General features: G+C 41.7%; 1 protein-coding gene across 2 annotated transcripts in view; it reads left to right on the plus strand.

Moving 5' to 3' along the window:
* The window catches only part of CPM (carboxypeptidase M), a 32,113-nt gene extending 18,627 nt beyond the window's left edge, over positions 1-13,486 (plus strand). For both annotated transcript variants that reach the window (XM_026867834.1, XM_026867833.1), the window contains 6 exons: positions 7,463-7,635; positions 9,097-9,281; positions 9,537-9,704; positions 10,547-10,699; positions 11,612-11,760; positions 12,518-13,486. In XM_026867834.1, the coding sequence (XP_026723635.1) occupies positions 7,463-7,635; positions 9,097-9,281; positions 9,537-9,704; positions 10,547-10,699; positions 11,612-11,760; positions 12,518-12,751 (1,062 nt within the window). In that variant the 3' untranslated portion in view covers positions 12,752-13,486. The remainder of the gene's footprint in view (positions 1-7,462; positions 7,636-9,096; positions 9,282-9,536; positions 9,705-10,546; positions 10,700-11,611; positions 11,761-12,517) is intronic.
* The last annotated feature ends 321 nt before the right edge of the window (positions 13,487-13,807 follow it).

The raw sequence follows: 13,807 nt of genomic DNA on the forward strand, positions 1-13,807 counted from the left end.
AGGAGTGCCCACTTATTAACAATAAAGGAAAAAATTGTGATTATGAACCATCCTGGTTTAGTACAAAAATCTGAAACAGAAAGACTCAAAGTTCCACTCTTCTCTATATTCTTTTCTTGCTTTCTTTTTCCCTTATTCTTTAGCTTTACCTGCTTTTATTAGTCACGTTCAGGATAAGTTTAAACTACACAATGTATTTCTTTGCAGTCTTTAATGTGAATTTATGTAATACATAAATTTTGCCATTTCTGTAGTATATCTATATGTATATGCTAGACTGTCAATTCTCAAAATGAAAAAAAACCTGAGGCAGTAGGAAGTGTATCCTCTGTAAAGCATAACATATCACAAGCTATTGCTATTACCAATACTGTGTGTGAGTACACACCTACAGGCACTTGTGACATTATGTGCCCAGAATTTTCCTAGTTTCACCTTGTTTGACAGTGACTGTGCTCAAAGTGCTGCTGGGAGTCTGACTGCTTTGGAGTTTACCTGTGTGGGTGGGAGTAAGCTGATTCATAGTTTCAAATGGGTATACATGTTACTACTGGATGTCCAAGATGGAGTTTGCAACTCCTAAAAACTGGTGTGTGTCAGCAGGCTAGTCCAGGGTGCCTTGGAGCTGAGGCTCCATATGACAGTCCCTGCAGACTGCTGAAGGGAATTGCAAACCTGCAGCTACAGATGAACCAGCTTCAGTGGGAAAGAGATGGAGGGCGGGATATGATCTCATCCAGAATGGCCTGACTCTCAACCCAATATTGCTGGACTGCAGAAGGCCACTCCTATTGAAACGTCCACAATGAAGCACTCCTGCCATTATGGCTGCCCACCTGGAAATGCACAAGGAACTCTGTGGAGACATGCATTGTTCACATATCCACAGGGTCAGGAATTGCTGGAGATCAGGCAACCTGGATCACTGCCTAGGATCTAAATTTTTTTATTGACTTTGTGAGGAAATGAGGCAAGACTCTTTTTTTTAAAGTGTCTGGCACTGTGTCTGAGTTTGAACAGGGTTGATCCTTGAGCTGCCTAGGTACTGTACAGCACTCAGTGCCATACTATATTCTAGATTGTTCATTAGACCAAGAATGCACATAAGGAAGATTCTGGAAATAGATCTATTCTTCCTTTTCAGGCCCTCATGATGAACTTTGCCTTATGTTTTTTTTGTGTATGGATATAATGCACAGTTGAGGTTTGTTTTTCCTATCTGACCATGAATGTATTTCAGATGGAAGGAAATTAATTCCTCATATAGAAGAGCATTGGAGAACTTGAATGTTTTTTCTCATAATCTGAGATTTTGCTGGCTAATCACTGGGGAAAGATTCAACTACCCCTATAATATATTAAGCAGATAATTTTTGCACTAACAAGCTTCAACTTGCACTCCAGCCTTTGGTGACATAAAACTGCAGTATTATGGCTTCATTGATCTAGTTAAGTCTCTTGTGTTTCAGTGATGCTTTCCATAAGTGGTACAAAGTGAGAAAAGTTCTGTTCTCAAGTGTTGTTTGGTGATGCTGCCCTTCTAGCCTGTCATGATCACACACAAATGACACTCTTCTTTTTTGACTCAGCTGGCTGGCTGCTCCTAAAACCTAAAAATTGGGGGGGGACCCTGAGTTGCCTGTGTTCAGGCTGTTCACACATGCCACTGGAAGAAAACCTAGGTTATTTGGAGAGCTGCCCAATGGGGAAGTTCTAATAAAATAATGTGAGTACCCAATACTAAGAAGAGAGTACTTTTTTCAGAACTGGAAAGATTTAGTTAAGTATGTTAATTTTTCTTAGTATTGTAAGACATGACCAGCCAAGGTTTAAATGATTTTTTTTTTTTATGATCACCATTGCCAAATAGAGTGAACTTTTGCCCCAGATCCCCAGAGATGCAACAGAAGACTTGTTCCATTCTTTGTGTGACTGTATGAAGTTGGACACCATTTTTAACAGTACTTTTTGTTTAACCCAAGCCAGATTAAAACTAATAATTAAAGTAGTTGTTGCTTGCAGCTATGTGAGACTTTAATCAAAATGGCATTAATAGGCTGCACAAAATGCATAAGTCTGTGAAATATTAATAAAGTCTTCACTAAGAGATGAGTTGCCTGCTGCTCTGGGGCAGCTCTGGGGCAGGTTCTGAATTAGGCAGCAGCCTCTCTTGTCCCAGGGTTGTACTCTTACTTGAAAGATCTCTTCCTCGGTGTGTACGCTCACACATTCCTCTCTGGGGAAGAACTCATTCCACTCCAGGACTACAACCGGACCCCCAAATATTCCTAAGTCATAAATGGAGCAGAACTATCACCTTTTGATCAGCTGGACCAGTGACTTGAGTCCAGTCTACACAACCCAAACCATAGGATCTAATCAGAAGGCTGTTCCTAAACCGTGTATATGACAGCAGAGAAACCCATTGAGGAAAAGCATGTCTGAACAAAGTGTAAACTACCTGCGCATTTATGCTTGTTCCTTTTCATATATTAAGTTTACAGCTTCCTTAACTTTCTGCAGCTACAGTGTAACTGGGCCATCACAAAATAAACTTTTCCCCAGGATGGTAATGCTGATACCAACCCTTTTCTCCTAAATCACCCACTTGTGATCACTTCCTTAGTGTAGTATTTTGCCTCTTCCATTAAGTGAAGCTGAGCCTGTACTGATAGGCCTAAGCTAGCCTACATGAAAGTATGTTTTTATTTTGCTGGCTTATCTTGTGATTTAACTTAATGCAACTAGATCCTATTTTCCATGTCATCGTAGACAGTCATATCCACAGAAGGGTTTCCTGAAATACAGTGACTTATTAGGCTTAGGTGACTGAGGACTGGGGTAGGTTTATTTATGATCTCAGTATAATTTGGGCTTAAAAAAAACAAACAACAAACTTAATGAGCTTTATGTAGCATTTCTCACTCTCACTTTCAAAAAAAAAATGGAAGCTGCATTTACACTATCAAAATGTCACTATAAAAAAAAGTGGGGTTTTTAATCACCAGGTTGGACAAAGTCTACATACTACATAACCTGCTGAAAGGAATTTTCAGCACATATTTGTATGTTGTGCAATATAGTATGGAAGTTGTGTGGCAGGGAAACAAACACGTACTCTAGAAAAGAGGATTTAAAAAAAAAAAAAAAAAGTCTTGTATAGTGAACTGTTTCCACCTGGCGTCAGTATCAGCTGATGCAATGTAAGGGTCAGAAGCACCAGGGACTTCAAAATTCAAAGCAACCAAATTCATTTGCTAACAGACTTAAAAAAAAAAAAAAAAAAAAAAAAAGAGAGGAGGAAAAAAAAAAAAAAAGCTGGATGCTGCTGAGGTCTCTTTCAACACAGGTAGGCTTGCTGCCTTGTCCCGTTTACCTTTTTACTTATCTTTACTCCCACTCTTCTGAGTAGAAAAAGAAAAAGTGATCCATTTCTCAGCCTGGTGAAGCCTGTGCTGAGAAGCCTGAAGCCTGTGGAATTTGTCCAGGTGGTAACGACTTTTGCCAGTTACTAGTTCAAATGCGGGCTTTATGTTACCATTTCCTTCAGTGATAAAGAACTGCAATTCCTTGTCATACATGGGGTAGTTCTTATATTTCTGTAGTGATTGCTGCTGTAGAAATAAATGGATATGTGCACAGTCACTTTAATACTGGTGTATTTCAGTAAAGAAAGACAAACACAGTGGGGTGTGTCACAACCATGCATAATAATTAGTGCTGTACAAGTGTTCAGAACAAACATCTCCAAAGTGTGGCATTTAAGTGGTAAACCAGGATGGACTATCGGTTTCTCTGCTGTAACCCTGCTTCCTTGGGTGGGGTTGTGCCTGGTATGCTGCGCTAGGTCTGTAGAGCAGTCAGGGCTGGAGCAAGGAGACTGGCAAGACGGTGCTGCTCTGAAACAGGCCCTACCTGATGGTTTGGATCTTTCTTTCAACATAGTTCAACTTAAAAAACAGGCCACGTTTAAAGAAAGAATTTGAATCATAAAAATGGGTAGAGTCTATCCACCCATAGTCCACTGGTATTAGGTCTTTATCATGTGGTAACAAAAATGTTTTAAAAACAGGGGCGCTGCAGTAAAGCATTATGGTGCAGGTGCAATAGGAGCTGACCTTAATCTTTTACCTGACTGCTGCTGGGGCTTCTTGAGTAAGCTCTTCAGCAGCTGAGCAGGGTGCTGACCCAACCATGCCAGAAGCAATAGTCAGCAAGTTTAGAGGGTATGTCTACAGAAGCAACAGTCACACCCTTTTCTGCGGTGTTGATCCATGCCCTGACACATGTATGCTTCTTCACTGAGGACTTCCCCTGAGGATCACCCAAAGCCTTTCCTGCTGACTCTCTCCCTTTCGGGCACACAAGGAAACTTGACAGCTGAAAGTGCACAGAGAAACTTAATGTCTAACTGATCCCCAGAGGCAGGAGAAAGGGTTTTCCTTTGCCTTTGTGTTCCCCCCTCATCTGAGCTACAGCAAAACAATGCACCTGGGCATCGCCGTTGGGCTACTTCAATTAAAACCAAATATTCATCATGTATTCCTCAAGTCCCAGAGCACATAAAGGCTGTCTCATCTTCATATTGGACTAGAGGCAGGTTAAGGTCTGTCCTTGACATTGCTGTGAGCAACCTGCCTGCACTGTGTCTAGATCCTTTATTTGAAGCTCCATAGTAAAAACAACTGTCTCATAACAGGGTAAAGCTTCACTGGACAGCAGCTGCCTTCCAAGGGCTTGGTCAAAACTTGAGCTATATACTTTCTCAGAAACAAAAACTTACCCTTTTCCTCCCCTCAAACACCTCCAGGTGTGCTGTTTCAAGAAACGCAGGGTAGTCTGGACTAAAAACCACCCCTCTGTCACCCTACCAAAACACAGCGGTAATAAATACACTCTTCTTCCACTGGGGAATGATCAAAGTACCAACACTGTGGGATAGAGATCAGCGGAATTGTCTAATGTACTAAGTACTCGGGTACAACAAGAGCTATACAAGGATTCCTATAAAATAGGGTTAGTTTTTAGAATACTGTATATGTAAGAAAGTCTGGGGTTAAGTGCAAATAATGTCATCTATGAAAAACTTATCTTCCATTCTTATAAACATTGTCCTTTTCCTTCTTCTTGTGTTTCTTCATCTTTTTCCCCTTCCTGTTCCTGCTTCTCTACCCTTTCTTTTGTCTTTTTGTCAAACACTGAAGAGAAGTACGGTAGGAGCAGAGGCACTTTTGCATTTTCTTCAGAGAGCAGTACAATCTTGTCTGTAGCTTAGCTATCTCTGTGGTAGGGCTGTTCTTGCTGCTTCTGCTAGCCTTATCTCTTATGCCCAGGGCCATGATTTGGCTGTCTTTTCTCTCCTCCTTTCTTCCACCTCTCCCTGTGCTTCCCAAGATGTCTATCACCCAGAGCTGGAACTGAGCTGCCTGGACAAGACAGGTTCTATTGCATCCCTTCTTAAATTTCACAGAGCAAGTTTATCAAACCTGCAGAGCAGTATGATTTCATCTACTCAGGTGCTGTTACGAAAGCTACTGGTAATGGAGGAAATTAGGTACCTGCCCCCTTCTGCCGTCAAAGCCCATTTGCTGTAGTACCTAGAAAAAGAACCGCTTACTGACACGGTACATGCATTTGTGTAATGTGGCTTCCCCTAGCAGATTACTGGATGGTGGCTTGCAGGAGGCCAGCAGGAGCTGACAGGCAAGGGTTAGGATTTGGGAACAAATCTGCTGGCGGGCAGGGTGGGAAGAGATCCTTCCTTGTACAAACAGCATGGCAAAATTGCTTGAGTACCAACTCAAGCTGTGTCTGCCTTCCGCTATGACATTTAAAACAGTGTGATCGTAGCTTAGTGGGATCGTGTTTAGCACTACATTGTCTGTTTGTTTCTCCTGCAATAAACAGCAATTGCCAGCTAACTGGCAAGATGTGGTTTGTTCCCAGTCTGAACAGCAGTTAGGCCCAGCCCTCCTTGCCCCATGGTGGACTAACTCAGCTCCTGCAGGCAGAGGAGTGTCTGTTCCTGTTTACCTTAACACCCAGAGCAGGATTTGCCACTTAAAATGCACCAGTCTGAAAATTCAGCAAGATATTAGTGCAGCAGATAGCTGTGGATAAATATTCATTTTTCTCTGGCTGATTTCACCTACCTTTTACCTTAGTCTGTACCCGTCTGAAAGCAAAGAGATGTTTATCTGTGACACCAGGTTCATCCAGTAATGCCACTACTCCATGTTCCTCACTTTAGGAAAAAAAAAAAAAAATCTCTGCAATATTTCCACTTCAGTGGTGCAAGACTCATTCTAAAAGATACTGGAGCTGTAGCTCTGAATTACAGCCTGCAGTGATTTACCAGGCTTTTTTCTTGTAGATAAAGATAATTTATCTCCAGAGCACATCTAGTTGCGAGTCTTGATTTGTTCCCATCTCAGCCAGGGCTTGGGAACCCTACAGTGCTCTTGAGGCATGGGTTACCATGCTATAGAAAGTCTCCTGGAAAGTATGGTTCAGTGAATGCTATGTGGTGATTTCTGGGGTAGAAACTCACTGAAGCTGGAACTTGCCACTATTTTGCCTGAAATCTGGTAGGGTAGGCTAAAGGGAGATGTCCTGCCAGCTTTCACAACCTATACAACCTAAATATGTATTTAGCTTTTTCTCTGCCACTGCCTTTCCTTGATCCAAAGTCTGCTTCCAAATGTCCTTCCATCTCTTTTTCTAAGGATTTACATATACCTGTTTGGTTTCCCCAATGCCTGTGTTCATGGCATTAAAATAAAGCGATGTAACAGAATATAAGAGTCTGTGGTTTTTATATATTATATACATGAGTGTGCATGTGTCTCTGCAGGGCCTCTCTTGATCCTGTATTAAAGTTGATTTCCGGTAAAAAAGTAACAACAACAAACCCTGCTCTGTAGCACCCTGGAAATCATGGAAAGTGTCTCCTTCCTTTCTTCTGAGCCATCACTGCCACATGGTGATGCACAGCACTGACGCCTGTGTGCAGGGCCCTGGGTCCCTCAGGCGTCAGCGCAGAGCTGACTCTGCGGTGCAGCTGAGATAATGCAGTGGTGTGTTCCCAAGCACATGTGATCGTTAACAGGCAGCCTACGCAGTTTTAGTTTTTGATAAAGCTGTGCCTTATCTACACAGGATTTAAGCAGTGCAGCTGACACAGTCAATTTCCCATTACAGAAAAAACTCTGGTTGATCTGGGTTTAAAACCCTTGTGAAAACTTTCCAGTGACTCATTCCATCTATTAAATGACTTGAAATATATTTAGGGGAGAGTGTAAAATAAAACAGTGTTAACCAGAATGGTCTTGTATGTCTTGTCTTGTATGTCTGTGTAATTCAGTAAGAAAAACCTGCAAATGCAAGGTGCTGGATCTTTTTTTTTTTTTCTTCTTCTTCTTCCATAACAGACTTAAAATAAAATCTGTGCTTCTTTATACAGACTGTTGGGAGAGAAATCCTGCTCCATTTGATAGACTTCCTGGTGACCAGCTATAGACGTGACCCAGTTATTACCCGGTTACTCAATAACACCCGGATTCATATCATGCCAACAATGAATCCTGATGGATTTGAAGCTACAAAAGTGCCTGATTGTTATTACACACGAGGAAGGTAAGGGTGGCTTAGGAGGGTGGGAGTAGGTAAAGGAAATGGGTGGGGAGTAATAATGAGAGATATCCAAGAGACTGAATCATACTTGATGGAGAGGATAGCCTCGAGGACGTGTTAGGGCTAATTTTGGCCTGTGCTGTTCTGAAGATGCACTGTTACAACATAGAGTTTTTGGAAGACTGAGTCAGACTGGTGTTTATATGTGGTGCGGCTAGAGAAAATTGGTCAGAATGACCTAACCTTTTAGGCAGGAGACCCATATTGCAAATAGAAGCACAATTACCTATTTAGACCCTTAGGGTGCTACAAAAAAAAGAAGGAAAACTCCACCCACAGGGATCTATTTCAATTGGAGAACCCTGTAACCCTTCTTAATGAGGAAAAGGTGTGTCTAGCTTGTCGAATGGACTTCTAGAAGTGAGCTTAAAGATCGTGTTGCATGAAGATCTAGTAAGAGGGAGGAGTTATGTGAGCAGAGCTAGCTATAACAGGTGCTGTACTAATAGTAGTGCTAGGAAAAAACCCTATGCAGAAGACAACCTAGCATTGCATCCTGTGCTACTTTTGCATTGTTTAACATAGCTATTGCAGAGGCCAAAAAGGGGATGAGAAGTTTAATAAACTAAAGAGGGAAGAAGAGGACAGAGTGAGAGAATGGGAAGAAATGCCAAAGGGACAAAGTTGGAATGTGCAGAAAAAACAAACTCACGAGCTAGAAGTTCTCTTGGATCATTTGCCATGGCAACGTCAGAAGCAAGTGAAAAGTAGTTTAGGTAGTTTAGTTCTGTAGGTGACCAGTGTAGGTGCGCCTTTTTATTAGGAAAGAAATCTGTTCCTCAGCAGGACTTTTACAGAGAGTGGTATTTTTTTATTCTCTCACTGTCAAATAAACAGAGTTTAACTGAGTTTAAAAATTAATACAACTGATGATAATTCCCTCTGTACTCTTGTACTGACCTGTCAGAGTGAAAAAGGAAGAAAGCATTTGCACAGGCTGGACCTGCAGGGACAGGGAGAAGAGAATACATCCTGTGTTTTGAGGCAGATTTTTTGCTCTACACCCAGAGTGACAGCGGTGCAAGGGACACAGCCATCCAGTGTTACCTTGGTCTTCTGTACAAGTGGGAAAAACACATACAGAACAACATCTTCATTATCTGGCTTAGGTTTTTCTAATTCACGTATGTGTAGGTGTGTGCATGCTGTATGTGTGTTAAATATTATCACTGTTTCCACCTGAAATACAATAGAAGAGTTGTTTTATTGTGTCCTAAGAAAATTCCAGTGCTGCCAGAAAGCAAACTAAAGTCTGTCGTCTTAATATTTGAGAAGATTTGCAATGGTTATCTTGCCTGTTTCCTGAAGACAGTAGCGTGCCATGGATCTTAAGTATGGGGAGTTTGGTGATGTGGAAGTGTCTTTAGGCAAAACAGTAATGGGAATGTTTTCTCTCTTTCTAAGGTACAATAAGAATGGAGAAGATTTGAACAGAAATTTTCCTGATGCCTTTGAAAATAACAACGCTAGCATTCAGCCAGAGACTCAAGCAGTAATGAACTGGATAAAAAATGAAACGTTTGTTCTTTCAGCCAACTTGCATGGGGGTGCCCTGGTTGCCAGTTACACCTTTGATAATGGTAACTCAGGTAAGCTCGTAACAAACTCTCCTCCACAGATGATTTGGTTTAGGAACATTAGCTCAACCAAAGCAAAATTTATAAGGATTTCTGCAAGGTTTTTTCAGCTTTTGAGCTGGGATGGACAGACTTTGATATACTCCATCAAAATTCACTGCCTGATATGGCTGTTGGGGAGAAGTTTAACCTGTACGTAAACCAGCGCTGTATGTTACACCAGTAGTGATACGTTATGTTAATGTGATGGCTGTCTTTATTCTGCAGTTACCGGCTCTTTGAAAGGCTATAGCAGGTCTCCAGATGATGATGTCTTTATTCATCTGGCAAAAACGTATTCTTTCAACCATGCCAGCATGTACAAAGGGATGGGGTGTGACAGACAGACCTTTCCGGAAGGCATTACCAACGGCTATTCTTGGTACCAGCTGGAAGGTAAGGATGTCAGAGGTAGTTTTTTCAGCTGCTTCGGGTATTATGTTCTTACTCTCTCCTGCCATCTTTGATGATGAAAGGGCTGTGATGTTGCCCAGAGTAGCAAGCTGATGAGGGGAGTAAGCCAACACATTTATACCGATTCTCTGAGCAGGATTGGGATGTTTGCAGGCTCCTCCTGTCAGCAGTTGCACAAGTGGATGAGACGGTCTCTGCTGTCTGGCTGCTGCTGTGCCCTTTCCTAAGGCCTGCATAGCTGTATAGATTACACACACATGCATGCACTGGTGTGGCACCAAGGTGTTGTCCTTTCAGAAAGAAAACCAATCTTCTGTTTGTGTATCATCCATTTTTTTAACATTTGATCGTGGAAATAAATGTTTTCATTACTGTTGGTGTATCCAAATAGAATATGGGTCCTGTATACTGTGACCCACTGCGTGTTGCTTCCACAGTCTGAATTCAAACTCTTAAAAGGCTCTTAGGATGGCTTTGGCAGTGGCAAACTCTGTGCCGGCCTGTGAATTTATCTGCCCCTGTTTTGTTGGGAGTGCTTGATTTAATTTAAGTCAAAGATCCACCCTTCTTCAGCCATAATAGTCATCATTCCCAAAATGCCACTGTGCTTTAGAAAACAACACTCTACATGTAACTAGAGTAATTAAGCTGGTTTTCTGCAGGAGGCAGTAAATACAGGTGTGGCATTGAGGAATAATTTATCTGATTTATTTTTCTTACAGGTGTGATGCAAGTACCAACATTTTAGCTCTCCTGTTTTTCTTCTAGCTTGAACTGAGTGCTTCTTTGCAAATGAATGCTGTTTGTTCTATTTCACTTTTAAGGTGGAATGCAAGATTACAACTATGTCTGGGGACAGTGTTTTGAAATTACATTGGAGCTGTCATGTTGTAAATATCCTCCAGCAGACCAGCTGGAAAAGTTCTGGAGAGACAACAAAGCTGCTCTAATTGAATACATAAAACAAGTACATTTAGGTGGGTATGCAACTGGGGAAGGGACCTAAAGCTGAGGCTAGGCTGGAACTCTTCAGGAGCCTGGGTCACTGTCAGAGCTCACAGGGGAGATGCTCTGATGGGAACTTGGGAGCTAACTCTTCTGAACAGCATGTGTTGCAAGGCTCGGGGTGGGTACGGGAGGAGAGCCATGTACTCCCCTCAGGGAGTCTGCTGTCCTGAGCAACCTTGGGGCAATCGTTTATTTCAGAGGTCTCTAAATGTATGTGTGTATGCATACACATTTCATGGGTCTTTGGGTTTTGTGTTTTTACAAGGCTATTCTTGGTGTGATCTTGACTTCACAGTTAGAAGAGAGTTGCTGCTTAGTGAAGCAGCGGTACTTCACAATGAGTTGAAGGGTTTGCACAAATCTGTTGCTTATCTTGCGCTTTGTTGCCCAGAATATCTGACTGCTGTTTTATCTTTGCTTAATGTCAGTGCTGCCTTGGAGGTGGTGTGTGAGAATTTAGGGAAACTACTTCATAAGCAGACATTATTGGTATTCTGCCATTGGGAAGTACTAGGTAAGAGTTGAACTTACTTTTAAATTAAAAAAAAAAAAAAAAGGGCAAAAAACCTCAAACCAGTACTGAAGATTGAGGCCCTTCAGTAAAAGACACATAAAATGACTATATATGATGCTTTCAGCAAATGAGATTAAGAAGCAGAGATTAGTGCTACTTTCTAACTTAATGTGAGGGTAAACTATTAATAAGCAAAAGACTTTCTATTTCAGTTCCTTCAGTAAGATAGAAGGGACTCGTGATGGTATTAGACCTGCTTGAAATTAGTGAAATATCCTTGGAGTGCATCCAGCAACAAATAGTCTGACTTTCCCAGCAGAGGCTCACTGCAGTTACAGGTTGTGATCTTCCTCTCCCTTTTTCATAGGTGTCAAGGGTCAAGTTACTGATAGGAATGGGAATCCCATTCCCAATGTCATCGTGGAAGCCAAAGGAAGGCCTCATGTCTGCCCCTACAGAACAAATGAACACGGGGAGTACTTTCTTCTCCTTCTGCCTGGGACGTATGTGATCAATGTAAGTGTGTGGCCTGAGGAAATCAGTCTTGAATTGCGTGAGTTCCTGAGCACAGTGAGACCAATGAGCTGACCTTGCTCATGTCATATACAGGAGCTGTAAAGATTCTTCAGCACATTTAAAAGAAAGTATCTTAAAACATGAGTTAGCAGAAAGGAAGTTTTTTGATGGAGTAGGATCTTGAGTCCCCGGAATGTCTAGAGATAAGCACTCATCTGACCCGGGTGGTGGAGCCAGCTGGGATGAGCATCTGGACTACAGCAACAGTAGCTTGAGGTGTTGGAAACAAACCACAGAGCTGCTTGAAGGGTGAGGAGGTGGAGGCTGGGATCCACATAGCCCCAGGCAGGGACAGGCTGACAGCGCCATCAGTGACAGTTATTTCCTTGGGTGGAAGCATCTTCTCTGCGGAGGTTGTCAGTAGCTGGTATTTAGAGCATCTGTGCAGCTAGGCTCTGCCCGCTGCCAGCCAAGGGCTTCTGCCTAAGTGGAATGGCAGGATTCCCTCGCTCGTACAGCAGGTGGTGCCCCCCCATTATAAATATTCTATTACTGTTTCTATTTCGGGTTTTGAGGGGTTTAGTCTCATGCTATAATGTGAGAACTTTACTCTTTTCTCATTCTGTGTTCTCCAACATGTTTACAACATTTTTTTCCTATATGCTGAGAGTGTAAATAACCACATTAGACAATGATTGTTTCACAACCAAACTCAATGTTTCAAACCTTCTAAGAAAACTTCAATGTTTGCTCCTAGGCTACTGTACCGGGATTTAAATCGATGCTGAAGACAGTGGAAATACCTGACAATACTGGTAACTTCAGTGCTTTGAAACAAGACTTTTCTTTCTCAGAAGTCTCTATCAGATCAAGAGCTGCTTCATGTCCCAAAACTCCCCTCTACCAAGACCTTGAACTGGCTTCAGCTGCCACAAAACCAACTCTACATATCTTGGTTTTAATGACCGTTATGCTTGTTGCTTTCAAATAAAGTGAGGAATGATGTGAGAGGGGCAAGGCAAAATCTTCTGCACAAATGTGGCTCTTCAGACAAGGAACTGCATATGCCAAAGAATGTATGTTTTTTATAAACTAAATTCTCAGATTTGCAATATGTTTATTGTATTTTGTAAAATACTGGCTTGACAATCAAGTGTTTTACTTTAATTATAATAGACTCGTATTTTTCTACATAAGTATTTTACTCTAAAGAAATTCTGTACAGCCTATGGAAATAACTAGAATTTTGATGCAGAAAGTACAAATACATTCTGAAGAATTTGCCCAAGTTCAAAAAAGTCTAGGATTGTATTGCAAATGTTTCATGTTCAACCAACAGCTCGTGTGCCATGTAACTGTAAATTCAACCCAAAATAAAGCCACTGCTCTAACTGAGGAATGGCATTTTTATGGATGTTCTTTCTTACCCGGGCAGCTGAGACTGCTCAGGGCTGGAGTAAGGTAAAGACCAGTAACAGAGACATGTTGTTAAGACAGGAAAAGGGAAATGAAGTTTGTGCTGACAGGCTGTGTTGCTAGAAGCTTGATGATAACCTGTGCCATCAGGCAAAAGAGCGACTCGAGTTTCTGAAAACAGTGTGGAAACAGTCATCAATGGCTTTATAATGTTGTCCTTTTGTTTACTGAATTCAGTATGGAACAGAACTGCACACACTTTCAGAATTTTTTAATCTGAATAGTTTCAGCAAGGGTTTTAGAGTGTTTATTTCACAGCCCCCTTGCTAGGCTGGTTGAAGCATGTCTGGCACATGTGGCAAGGTACAAACTGCCTCCTGATAAGACAGCTGAGCTACCCCTGCTCCCTGGGCTGGGCTGTGTGCAGGAGGAGCAAGTTCCTTTTGCCTGGCAGGTCATTTTCAGGGCCTTTTGAAGCTGTCCAGTAAACACAAATATTTGTCAAGAAAAGCCAGCTTGTACCATCTCCTGTGTTTATTTTAAAGCATTATCTGCCAGTAATTGTTTTAAGCAATTTCAAAAGTAACTCGAAGAGATTATCTTTGGAAACATCAATCTTTTCCTGTATACA

Source organism: Athene cunicularia (assembly GCF_003259725.1).
Source record: "Athene cunicularia isolate RWA chromosome 1 unlocalized genomic scaffold, athCun1 chr1_part2, whole genome shotgun sequence".
Lineage (NCBI taxonomy): Eukaryota > Metazoa > Chordata > Aves > Strigiformes > Strigidae > Athene > Athene cunicularia.